Here is a 13879-nt window from a genome sequence, read left to right as displayed (position 1 = left end):
CATAGCCCATCCCCACTGCCTCCGAGTGAAATAACCTCTGTGGTGCAATTCATGGTCAGGAGTTAACTCCCCACGGCGTTGGGTTGATACTAAGTGTCTCCTGAAACCATATTTTGGCCCAGTTTCTCTCCCAGTTCTATTCTGCTTCCCTCAGTCCTTTATCAGGGAGTAAGCTCCTTAAAGCCCTCCATCTGTGAATGCTTGTCTTAAGCTCTGCTTCTAGGGAACTCTGCCTAAGACACATGCTCAGAGAACCTAAGTAATTTTCCCAAGGTCACACAGCTGGCAAGTGTCAAGGCCAAGATCAGAAGCTTATTTTTTCTAACACCACTTTCCATCATGCTCTGTAGGTTCATAGAAGTTTCAGTTTTAGCCTCAGGAATCTCATGTACGTGGCATGGTTACAGGAGGGATCGTCCCTGCATGAGGATCACAGTGGATTTTGGAACCTGTGGTAAAACATGCATGAAGGTTGACCATATTACTGCAGTGTGTGCATTTCTCTCTGGGATCTTGCTCAGTCCTGGGGCAGAACCAAGTTCATGAGGCTTAAACATGTACAATTTGCAGGGGTGGGGTGTGGCTCTTTAAGAAAAAGAGTGGAAAATACAAATGCTGAATTAGGTACGGGGCTTCGGAAGAGGATTATGCAAGTAAGGGTCCTGTAGGTTTAACTTCACTGGGTTCTTAATAAATCCATCACTGTTCAGTTCCCAAGTGCCAGGTAGCAGCTAAATGGGTACATCTTGGCCAAATGCTTTAAGACTCAAGGAAAAAAAAGGTCAAAGTGTATCATAATTGTCCTGTGAGCCAAAGAGTGTCAGATGCTATTTTTAAAGTAACTGTAGGTTATTTAAATTTTTGAGAATTATTACACATTTTTCAAAGTAAAAGGAATTTAAGTTATCTCCTAAAACATAAATACAGGCCCCTCATCACTCGCTTGGTGAGAGAGAAGTAGAGTGGAATCAAACAGACAAGGATAAGGTGATAAAAATATACATAAAAGGTTAGGAAATTTGGGTCCTGTTCAAGGAAGAGATGGTGTTTGTAACACACATTTCTAATATTGAAAAATGCTTGGTGGAGTTTAGAGAGGCCTTCCCGTGGGTTGGGCCTATAAATTACAATGATACTGCTGAGCCCTCTAAAGACTTTTGTGAATTCCCAGAGTCCCAGTTGAGTTTGATTGGCTCACTCACAATGCTGAACATTTCAGTTTGTGTGGTGATGCTCCTCTTTGTCAAATCTATGCAGTCAAACTTGATACTCATGCATTTTTATGTCAGCACAGGCACAACGTCTCACTATGAATGAACTGTAAGTAGCACACCTTTAGGTTGACCTGATATTCCAACAATTCTTCTACTTCCTTCTGCTCCTTTAGTAATTGCTTCTGCTTAGATGTGAAATCTTCCCGTAAATTTTTAATTTCTAATCTCTTCTGCATTATTTCTTTACGTAATTCTTCAGTGCTTTCTTTCAATATTCTCATTTTCTTCTCCATCTCCTTTAAAAGTTTTGAAAATGATCAGGTTATTTAGAATCTGAACAAACATTTGTCTACCTAAGTATCAACTTAAAAACAATTTTACTTAACTGCTTTGATTATATTTGTTTTGAGCTTCATGAATGATTTACCAAGTTAAAAACAAATGATGATTTCTGACATTTTTCAAAGGAATCAAAACTGTACTGCATGTATTAAACATTTTACATTAGATTCATACTCTTTATTTTTAAAATATATTTGATTGATTATGCTATTACAGTTGTCCCATTTCCCCCTCTTCACTCCCCTGCACCCTGCACACCCCCTCCCACCCACATTCCCCCACTTTAGTTCATGTTCATGTGTCATACTTGTAGGTTCTTTGGCTTCTACATTTCCCATACTATTCTTACCTCTCTGTCTATTTTCTACCTACCATCTATGCTACTTATTCTCTGTACCTTTTCCCTCTTTCTCCCCCTCCCACTCCCCTGTTGATAACCCTCCATGTGATCTCCATTTCTGTGGTTCTGTTCCTGTTCTAGTTGTTTGCTTAGTTTGTTTTTGTTTTAGGTATGGTTGTTAATAATTGTGAGTTTGCTGTAATTTTATTGTACATATTTTTTATCTTCTTTTTCTTAACTAAATTCCATTAACATTTCATATAATAAGGGCTGGGTGATGATGAACTCCTTGAACTTGACCTTATCTGAGAAGCACTTTATCTGCCCTTCCATTCTAAATGAAAGCTTTGCTGGATAGAGCAATCTTGGATATAGGCCCTTGCATTTCATGACTTGGAATACTTCTTTCCAGCCCCTTCTTGCCTCCAAGGTTTTTTTTGAGAACTCAGCTGATAGTCTGATAGGAACTCCTTTGTAGGTAACTGCCTCCTTTTCTCTTGCTGCTTCTAGGATTCTCTCCTTCAATGTAATTATGATGTGCCTTGGTGTGTTCCTTCTTGGGTCCAACTTCTTTGGGACTCTCTGAGCTTCCTGGACTTTCTGGAAGTTTATTTCCTTTGCTAGATTGGGGAAGTTGTCCTTTAGTATTTGTTTAAATAAGTTTTCCACTTGCTGTTCCTCTTCCCCTTCTTGTACCCCTATAATTTGGATGTTGGAATGTTTAAAGATGTCCTGGAGGTTTCTAAGCCTCTCTTCATTTTTTTTTGAATTCTTGTTTCTTCATTCTTTTCTGTTTGGTTGTTTCTTTCTTCCTTCTGGTCCACTTCATTGATTTGAGTCCCAGTTTTCTTCCTGTCACAGTTAATTCCCTGTGCATTTTCCTTCATTTCACTTAGCATAGCCTTCATTTTTTCATCTAATTTGCAACCAAATTCAACCAGTTCTGTGAGCATTCTGATTACCAGTGCTTTGAACTGTTCATCTGATAGGTGGGCTATCTCTTTGTTGCTTAGTTGTATTATTTCTGGATCTTTAATTTGTTCTTTCATTTGGGCCTCTTTTTTTGTCTTGAGGTGCCTGTTATGTAATGAGGGGTGGAACCTTAGGTGTTCAGCAGGGCAGGGTAACCCACGTCGCTGGGTTGTGATGCTATATGTAAGGAAGGGGTCCAAGAGCGAATAATGGCACTTGGTCCACTCTCTGCTGAATATCAGTCACTTCTCTCACTTCCCACAAGCAAATTGGGCCCTTCTGGTGCTGATTCCCGAGTGGGTGGGTGTATACATTCTAGGACCCTGTGGGTCTCTCCAACAAACTGTCCTGTGAGGATGTTTCTCCTGCTGTCCTCTCAACATCCATGGGTGTTTTCGATAGGTATTTTGAGGCTTTATTTACCTGTGCTGGGACCCTGGGTTTGCAGATTGTCCCACTCCCCAGTTTTGCCTGGTTCATCAGCATGCAAATGTGGGACTGCTTCGTCAGCTAGCTGCCACTTTGCTCGCCCTGGTCCACCAGCCACTGCTTTGCTGAGAGTTCTCTCTGCCCCAGCTGCCCGACTCCACCCAACCTACCGGTCTAGATGAATGTGTCTTCTTCAACTCTTTGGTTGTCAGACTTCCATACAGTTTGATTTTCTGTCAGTTCTGGTTGTTTTTTGTTTTTAAATTGTTTTTGTCCTTCTTTTGGTTGTGGGAGGAGGCACAGTGTGTCCACCTACGCCTCTATCTTGGCCAGAAGTCCATACTCTTTATTTTTTACTAGGACTCTTATATTGTTTTATATTTTAAATGTTTCCTTTTTCTTTTAAATACTTTTTTTTTCATTTATTGATTTGAAACAGAGAGAGAAAGTGGGGGTGAAATGGGAAGAGAGAGAGAGATCGATTTGCTGTTCCACTTACTTATTGGTCGATTCTTGTACATGCCCTGATGGGATCAAAACTCACAACCTTGGAGTATCAGGAACAATGCTACAACCAAGTGAGCTACCTGGCCAGGGCTACATGTTTCCTTCTTCTGAGTTAATTTTTATTTTATACCAAAAATTATTAGTGAAAATTTCCAGGCTATTTTCTAGTAGCTTAGAAATTTGACAAAATTAGATCCAAATACTCTTTGAATATGTGACTTCTGGTTAACCTGAGTCCCACATGAGTTTAGGAATTTGGAAAACCTGCACTCTTAATCTCCCACTTTAATTCATACTACTTCTCTCATTTCTTGCACATTCTCCCCAAATACCATCCACCCAAGACTCATAACACATCTTTGTTTGCCATGACTATTTGGGGAGTATTTGGCTTTGGGAAAAGAAGCCTTTTTAGAAAGTCTGCTGCCTGTTACTAAAACAAGTGGAGAGATCCATGCAGCATGCTTTGGGTTTTCTGCATACCTCCCTCCTCCACTGCTGCTGGTAGAGGGTAAAACTGGTGATCCTGTAATCTGGAACTAAAATTCAGAATGTTTTTTCCTGCCCTGGCTGGTGCGGCTCAGTGGATTGAGTTCCAGCCTATGAACCAAAAGGTCACTAATTCGATTCCCAGTTAGGGTGTATGCTTAGGTTGTGGGCCAGGTCCTCAACTGGGGGCACCTGAGAGGCGACCACATATTGATGTTTCTTTCCCTCTCTTTCTTTGAAAATAAATAAGTAAAATCTTTAAAAAAATGCCTTTTCCTAAAAAATCTGTGTTGTAAATGGTGTTTAGGTATCCTTATATAATAGTATGTATTATACATGCTATACATTATAATTGTATACATATATAATATATATTTATATATGTACATAAATATGAAATAGTATTTTGCTCTATGCTATGCTAAATTTTGTGTCTTGGAATTAAAATACCAACACCATGGTTTTGAAATATAACCATTAAGAAGATGAAAGCAATGCAAAGTGTAATGATCTTTCTATTTATTTTGTATGATACATTGCAAAAATTAGGCACAAATTCCTCTTCTTCCTGTACGTGTTTGTCATTCTTCTCATTAAGAGGTAGGGCCTATTTCTCCATCCCTTGATTTTAGACTTGGCCATGTGACTTGCTTTGACCAATAAAATATCCCAAAAATGACTTTAGCAGAGGCTTGAAAAGTGCTTGCATGTTGGGATTTGCCCTCTCTTGAGTCTCTCTTTCTTGAGGCTGGAAAGCCTTCCATCACCATGTGACTAACTAGTGACATGTGACCTAAGACCAACTAGACTACCAATTAGCTGACTTACTAATAAAGCCATTCTAGACCACTCAGCCCCAAGTGATCCAACTTAGACCAGAAGAATTCAGAACTGTGAAAAATAAGAAATGGTTGTTGTTTTAAGCCACTAAGTTTTGGGGTATTTTATTATGTAGGAGTAGATAAGTGATACATCTTCTTTATAAAAACTTCTTTTAATAAGCTGTTCAGGAAGCTATGCAAAAGCTATAACAAAAATAATGTTTTAAAATGCCAACTGCAAAATCCTTCTCTTTTGTTCTGGAAACAAAGCAAATATTATTCAACTAAACCCAGTCTAAATTAGGTGCCAAATTAAGTGAAGTCTATAATAGGCACCACCTATGTTTACTCCAGAAGTTATACAGATACTCCTTTTAGCATTGTCCATAGTTAAGACTTCTGGATCTTCCAAACGTTTCGGAGTACGGCTGTTGTGATAAATTAGTATTTATCAAAAGGTGTGTTTGAATTCAGCTGTATTTAACAAACTCTAGACCATCCATATAAGACTTACTCCTGGCTTAGGGATCTTCTCAAATTCCTTTATTATGAGGCTTTTTTCTTCCATTAAGCTGCAAAAAAATTAAGAAGGCGGTTTGACAAAGTATGAAAGAGTTAGCTATGTCTGCAGTAATAACTTTCTCTTCTCTTCTCCCCCTGTACTTCCCATGGTTGTTTGCCAGGCCCATTGTTCATTCTGTATGATGGCTTCAGTGACTCCCACAGGCCTATTTAGGTGGGAGTCCTCCTACAGCACTGTGTACACACACCCATTAGAGCAGTTAAGCATCGCATAAAACCACTTGGGAACATGACCTCCCCCTTAGACTGGTTCCTTCAAGACAGGCTCTGGGCCTTTTCTGCTTTATATTATTTGCAATGAACTAATGTCTTCCAGGATTACTGCAACAGGTTCCACTAGTTCCTTCAAATAAGCATATCCTGAATTCCAGCCCTTATCTAATAAGCGCTGAATTTTTCAGAGCTTTGAACTCCTATGCCTCCACTTTTAGAGCTTGCAATTGACTTACTTTACTTCCAAGCTATTGATCCTACGTCTTACCCATCCGGCCACCAGGGGGCGGTAGTGTGCTGCCATCTTTTGGTTGCAAAGGAAACCTTGGTGTCCTTGAGTTTCAAAATGGTGACGAGAAGCTCTCGGACAAGTGAAGACTTAATAATGATTTCTTTAAACAAATAGAAAATGGCTAAATCCTTAGGGAAGTTTTAACTAATTATATTTCAATTGTTCCTTTTTCTCTTTTTTAAAAATTTCGAAACGATGACTTTTTTCCCTTTAGAAACTGTATGGCTTTATAGAGAAATACAGTTGACCCTTGAATAAAAAGGGTTTGAATTGCATGGGTTCACTGGTATGCAGATTTTTTCAATAAATACTGCAAATTATTTTCTGTCTTCCTTATGATTTTGTTAATAACATTTTCTTTTCCCCAGCTTACTTCATTGTAAGAAGAATATAGTCTATATAATACACATACATATATATGTAAAATGTACAACATGTGTGTTCATTGACTGTTTATGTTATTTATTGGTAAGGCTTTTGGTCAATCATAGGTTATCAGTAGTTAAGTTTTGGGGGAGTCAAAGTTATGCACAGTTTGGTCTGTGGGGGTCTCTGCCCCTAGCTTCCCCCACATTGTTCAAGAATCGACTATGTACAGTTCATAATACCCTCCCATCATACCAGTTAGTCATTTTAATTTTTTAACATCTTTAATATTACTTTCAAATCTTTCTAGTAAACCTAATAGATCTAATAAAGATATAACATTTAGATCTTTCATATCTAAATATTAAAGACATGTAATACCTTAATACTATAATATTTTAATCAATATATTCATATCATTATCCTTTTAGTACCTTTTAATAAAATTATATTAAAACTGTATATATGATTGAATCCATTTTGCCCAACATGTAATTAAAATATTTTCCCAATTGCACAACAGATTTCATAATTGATAACTAAATAGCTAGTTTCAAAGTTTTCTAGTGGGTGGATATACCATACATACTAGAATAATCCTGGATATCACCTATCTTTAAATAAACCAGTTAGATGCCAGGTACAAGTATCATTTCTAAACTTCATGCCCAGGCCGGTGTGGCTCAGTTGTTTTGGCACCGTCCTGAAAAGTGGAAGGTCCCTGGTTGAATTCCCGGTCAGGGCACATGCCTGGGTTTCGGGTTTGGTCCCTGGTTGGGGCACATGTGAGAGAGAGGCAAACAGTTGATGTTTCTCCCTCACATTGATGTTTCTCTCCCTCTCTTTCTCCCTCCCTTCCCCCATCTCTAAAGGTAAATAAACAAATAAAATTTAAAAAAACCTTCAGAATCTTGCTAAGTGTTATCTTCATTGTACAAATGGAGAAACTGAGGAGTTAAGCACACAGTCCAAGCTGAACTGACACTCCAGCCCATTTCTATCAGGCTCCAGAGGGCTTTTCAGTATCAGGCTGCCATGCAACACATTATAATTATCTTAACATTCTGTTATATTTTAGAATTTAGATTGCTTTCAATTTTCCACATTTATAAATAATAAGTATCCTTATGCATAATGTCTTTTTTCTCCTTTTGGATTCTCATTTTTGCATAACATTATGGAGATTACACACATTTTTTGTGTGTGCCTTTTGATCTATATTAACTCTTAACCTTTTAAACTTTCATTAAAATTGAAATCTGTCTGATATTTTCAGCTACGTGGTGCTTAATGTCAAAGCTCCTCAGAACTCATTTCTGTTTTTGCGGAAAGAAAGTCCTAACTACAGCCACGTCACCCAAGGTTTTCGGATTTAAGGACTTGCGGGTGAACGGACAATGCAGGAGGTCCTGTATGCTGCCACGTGCAAGAGGCGCTGTTCACCCTCCGGAGTAACACCAGCCTGATGGTGGGAGTTGCAAGAAGGTAGGTTTCTAAACCAATGGAAACAATAATCATCTGAAAGTCAGGCTGTCCCAAGCCGGAACGGCTGCTGTGGGAGGTGATTCTGTCACTGGAGCTGCTGAAGGATAGACTGAGTGGCCACCAGAGCAGACTAAGGAGCTTGTCACACGTAGTCAGTCTGAGAACCACTTTTGGGACCAACTGTTCTCAAAATCTGATGTGAATCAGGACCACATAGGAAGTTTATAAAAAATTCAAATGCCATCACCTCAGGTGGGAAGTTTTATTAAGAAATCAGAATCATTAGGGTTAGATCTGCTTTTTTTTTGCCATTCTAGTCGTTTAATTTTTGCAATTACATAAACATTTAATTGTATTAGTCAGCCATATCCCTTGAAAAAATATATATGATCATAGTAAAAAATGTTTTTTAAAGGAGTAATTTGCCTATTTATTAATTTTTTTAATCTTTTAAAATTTTTTTATTTAATTATTTTTCAAGTACAGTTTTCTGTTTATCCCATCCCAGCCCACCCTGCCCCGTGCTCCCCACCTCCCTCCCATTTCCACCCCCCTTAGTTATTGTCCCTGTGTCCTTTATACTTGTTCCTCTAAATCCCTCCACTTTCTCCCCTTAAATTCCCTCCCTTCTCCCCTCTGGTCGCTGTCCCTCTGTTTTTTTTTTAAGATTTTATTTATTTATCTTTAGAGGGGAAGGGAAGGAGATAGGAAGAGAAACATCAATGTATGGTTGCCTCTCGTGTGTTCCCTGCTGGGAACTGGCCTGCAACCCAGGCATGTGCCCTGACTGGGAATCCAACCACGATCCTCTGGTTCACAGGCGCGCGCTCAATCCACTGAGCTACACCAGCCAGGGGTTAGATCTGCTTTTTAAACTAGTATTTTAGGTATTTCTCTTTCAGTCATGAGGACTACACTGCAAAACTTATTCTATTCTTGGTTGTCACAGGGCAGGCAGGAGAAATTTTTTTTTAAGTTCAGAAAGTAAAATCTGTTCCAGCTGAGTTTTTCCTTACTGCTAATCCTGATGACATGTATGCCCCTCTGCCATATCTCAGCAATTCCTGTAATTCCAGATGCATTGCTAAAATAATTCCTGTTCCCTTCTTACTGGTTCTGTTTGTATTTGGTTCCAACTTTGTGGTCACTCCTGAACTAAGAATGGAAAATAATGACAGATTCAATTTATTTGCTTTCTAAATCTTAGGAATTACTAGAAAATAGAGATTTTTAAAAAATAAAGTGAAGACAAGGAAAACGTTGAAAAGAATATTGGAAAATCTTTTCAGGGAAACTTCCTAGAAATATAATGGCTTCTACTTTGTTTTAAAAATAAGTTACAGGGGCTCCAAGGCTGAGGAGAAAAGATTGTGAGGTGGCCATGGCTGTGGCTGGACAGGATAAACTAGAAATGGAAGAGAAAATACTACAAACCGGCTGATGGGTGGTAAAGATGATCTCTTAATTGTTGTGACAAGCATCTGTAGGATTTGTAATAGAAATGAGGGCTAAAGATTTGAGGGATTTGTTTCTTTTGCAAAAAAAGTTTTGGGGAGGAAGATGACATTGGTTTTTGATAGCTCTGGACTTATCAAAAGGGCAACTTCAATATTCATGTCATTTTTTTCCTTGGTCTTACATGATAATAATATTATTTCAGCTTTAGTGAATACAATGCTTTTTTTGTTTTGCTATTCTCACTTAAGTTTTATAAACTGTTATGCAGGATGGCTGTGGTGAAACTGATCGTTCAGTAAACACGCTTCCTATGAACAGGAAAGCAAATGAGTTCTATTCTAATACTGCACCTTCTCTATGTGTCCTTGAGTGTGCTCTTGGTCTGCAAACGTGTTTACCTAGTCTGCCTCGTAAACATGCTTTTTGCTATCTGTGTGTAAAGGGAGCATCATGGCTTGGAAGGCAATGTGTCCTCTGTTGACAAGAAGTTCCTGAGGATTTCCTTGACAAGCCAACCTTATTGTCATCAGAAGAACACAAGGCAGCAAGCAGAGGAAATGGTGAATATGAATGATATCATGAAGGAAGAAATGGGTTGTGGCAGTATAATGAACACATTAATAGAGAGCTGGAAGATGTTTTTCCCAAAGATAAGAAGAGCACTGGAATGTTTAACTTGTATGCTGCTGATCTTGAAAATATGGTTCAATATAGGTGAAATGAACATGGACATCACACAGAGATTAGGAAGGATATAGTAGATATATCAAAGAAGGGAGTAGCCAGACTTAGGCTGGACTGTGAGGCTAATACTGTAAACCTAGCAAGAGACACCTCTGCTGAATGAGCAGACAGAGTGTCAGAAGAGCAGAGCTTCTGTTCAGCCTTTGCTGTCTTCTTCTGTGAGGACCCTGATGTCAGTAGCTGGTCAGTAAAGAAGCCCTACAACATCATTCACTGATGCAAACACCTCTCTGGAAGACTCTTTTGCTCATTTACAACTCAGTGGAGACAGCCTGGCTGAAAGGAGTCATGAGGAGGAGAAAATTGTGAATTACCACCTTCAGGCAAAGTACCAGCATCAGACACCTCCACTGCAGAGACTGATTCAGATGCCAGTAGTGATGTTGAGGGCACATCAGCACTTGTTGTACAGCACTCCTTGACCCCACAGAGACTTGTGGTTCCTAATGCAAACCAGACAGTATGTGATCTCTCAGATCAATCAGGAACTGATGGCTCACTAGCAGGGGGTGGAACAGTGAGTACCACTGTCAGATCTAGAGGGCCCGATGGACAGGGCACTGTAGCTGAAGTTTAAATTAGAAAAGCATCTTCAGCTCCATGCTCAACATCAAAATGGTTATCTGTAAGTTTCTGCCCACATCACATTGTATTCATCTCTAGTAGTGTTTTTTGGGGGGAGTTGGGATGGGTTTAGGAAAGATAGATCTATATGTAGTTGAAATGTCTAACATATCTTTGTTGAGAAATTTATTTAATATAAGGAACCTGGGTATTAATAGTTGAGAGTTGTTTAGTAATAACAAAGTTTTCTCAAGGTCTGCTTAGTTTATAGTTTTAAAAAGTTTTTTCAATTCTTTTGGCCAGTGTGTACATACTATCTGCACATTAATGGTCCATCTGACTCTTAGTTCTGCATGGATTGATATAAAACCATTACTAAAAGTTGGCACCTATGAGATGTCTGGTATCAGTATTAACAGGAAGCTTAATGTGAGACTACATGGGAAGTAGGGATGTTATAATGGACAAAACTATTTAACAGTGAAGTTACTCTAATGGAAATGTAAGAAAAATACCTAATAACATATGTTTCATAATTTTGTCTGTAACATATTTCATGGCGTTCCCACAGACTTTTCTGTCTAGCCCATGTAGTTTGAAGTTTCTCTTGATCCATGATTTTCTTGATTATAAAATTTATAATTTAATAGATACTAAAATTTACTAAAAATAAATAAATTATAAGCAGTATTTGTTTACTTTATTATTTATGATGAATTTATTTGACTTAAGTAGGTTATTATTATTTTGAACTGTATGTTTATGAAGCAGTTATAAATAAATATTAATCTCCAAACCAGAGGTACATATTATAATAGATTTAATTATTAACTAAGCATATAATCATATCTACCATTTTATTAAAAAATTTATATTATGTGAAAACATGAGAAAGTCAACCAAATTATAGAGTAAAATCCTTTGTCTATAGATTGTTTGAATAATATATTATTCTTAGTTTTTGTCAGTGATTCAGAAGTTCCTACAGATGTTGGTGTGGAGAAGTGCTAGTTATTTGGGTTTCTATTATTTAGAGCCTGAATAAAATGAGGATTTGTGGTGCTGATGTGAAAAAATATCATTGTATATTTGGATGAATAGTCTCTCACTGGGTTAGTTTCTTTATTTTTATGTGGGGATGGAAATATCTACTTTTTTCTTGGGAAAAGAATATTGAATGAATTTGTTTCAGTACCATGTAATACTAAATATATGAAGCCAATGAAATATGTAGCCTATTATATTTTCCTGATATTTCTTTTGGTGTCACCATTATTTTTATGCAAATATGTTTGTTATTTCATCAGCTGTTAATATTTGAGAATGCAAAATAGACTGCTCAAGTATCATGCATTACAAATACACAGTAAACAAGAATACACAGTAGACATTTTTGCAAATGTACATTTTGAATGTTTTTGTCCACTGTTGGTCAGTATTCACAGTCCCCTCTGTATCCTAAGTAACTCAATAAACAATTTGCCTGTCTATACCTACAAGGCAAGAGTTCTGGTTTCTCCTCCACCCACCCTTGGCAGGAATACTTGGAAACTTTAAACAATTTAAATATCAACTGACTTATGTTCTTCTTACCCTTTCATGGAAATGTCAAGCATTCATACTTTCAATACTAATGAACAACCAGCAATTGTTTTAATTTCATTATTTTCTCAACTGAAAGAGTGCTTACAGAGAACAGAAATAGCTAGGCTTTCTTTTTATAGATCTCACTGGTGATTCTCAAACAATTTAGATTGAAAGACAAAAAAAAGAACTCCTGTTTTTTCTTCCTGAATATGATTCTCCTGATTAAGCAAGCTTTCTTCATTACCCTGCAGCTGAAAAAATAAGCTCCAAAGAAAAGATTAAAAACCCAGGACTTGCAAGGTCCCCAGGAGGTCACTCAAGTCATTTGCTTGTCCTTCAGTAGGACTGAATTACATTCCCTTGGTGAGAAATCTGCCTACTCTTTTTTTAAAGTTGTTGTTTAATTACAGTTGTCCCAATTCTTCCCCTGTTGCTCTTCCCTGCTGCCCGTCAGTCCCCCCTGTTGTCTGTTACAGTGGGTCCTTTATACATGTTCCCTGATTAAACTTTTCCCTTTCTTTCCCTCATTTCTCTCCTGCCCCTCTGGTCACTGTCAGTTTGTTTTTTTATTTCCATGTCTCTGGTTCTATTTTGCTCATTTATTTTGTTCATTAGGTTCCACTTCTAGGTAAGATCATATGGTATTTCTCTTTCACTGCCTGGCTTATTTCACTTGGCTTAATACTCTGTAGTTCCATCCATGCTGTTGTGAAGTGTAGGAGCTCCTTCTTTCTTTCCGCTGCATAGTATTCCATTGTGTATATGTACCACAGTTTTTTGATCCACTCATTTACTGATGGGCATCTGGGCTATTTCCAACACTTGGCTATTGTAAATAATGGTGCTATGAACATTGGGGTGAATAGGCTCTTTTGAATTGGTATTTCAGGATTCTTCGAGTATAATCCCAGCAGTGGGATCACTGGATCAAAGACAGTTTCATCTTTAGTTTTCTGAGGAAATTCCATACTGTTTTCTACAGTGGCTGCACCAGTCTACATTCCCACCAACAGTGCACTAGGGTTCCCTTTTCTCCACATCCTTGCCAGCACCTGTTGTTTGTTGATTTGTCAATAATGGCCATTCTGGCTAGTGTGAAGTGATATCTCATTGTGGTTTTAATGTATCTCTCTGATGGCTAGCAATGTTGAGCATCCTTTCATATGTCTATGTGCCATCTGTATGTCCACCTTGCAGTGTCTATTCAGGTCCTTTACCCATTTTTTAATTGGATTGTTTTCCTGGTTTGAATCATATGAGTTCTTTACATATTTTGGAGATCAAACCCTTGTCCAAGGTATCATTGGCAAATTTGTTTTCCCACATGGTTGGTTCTCTTTTCATTTTAATGCTGTTTTCTTTTGCTGTGCAGAAGCTTTTTATTTTGATGAGATACCATTTGTTTATTCTTTCCTTTATATCCCTTGCTCTATGGGATATATCAGAGAAAGTACTGCTGTGTGGAATATCTGAG

General features: G+C 37.9%; 1 protein-coding gene and 1 pseudogene across 1 annotated transcript in view; one reads left to right on the top strand and one right to left on the bottom strand.

The window, feature by feature from the left end:
- The window catches only part of CCDC146 (coiled-coil domain containing 146), a 151185-nt gene that overhangs the window by 37132 nt on the left and 100174 nt on the right, over positions 1–13879 (bottom strand). Inside the window, exons 5-6 of the mRNA XM_037162225.2 lie at positions 5629–5686; positions 1334–1510 (exon numbers count right to left, since the gene is read on the bottom strand). Coding sequence (XP_037018120.2) covers positions 1334–1510; positions 5629–5686 — 235 coding nt within the window. The remainder of the gene's footprint in view (positions 1–1333; positions 1511–5628; positions 5687–13879) is intronic.
- Positions 9773–10831, top strand: LOC119061620 (E3 ubiquitin-protein ligase RNF146-like; annotated as a pseudogene).

This window comes from Artibeus jamaicensis, unplaced genomic scaffold (assembly GCF_021234435.1).
Source record: "Artibeus jamaicensis isolate MK-2021 breed Jamaican fruit bat unplaced genomic scaffold, CSHL_Jam_final contig_518, whole genome shotgun sequence".
NCBI classification, from domain to species: Eukaryota; Metazoa; Chordata; class Mammalia; order Chiroptera; family Phyllostomidae; genus Artibeus; species Artibeus jamaicensis.
This window is presented reverse-complemented; position numbering and strand designations above follow the sequence as displayed.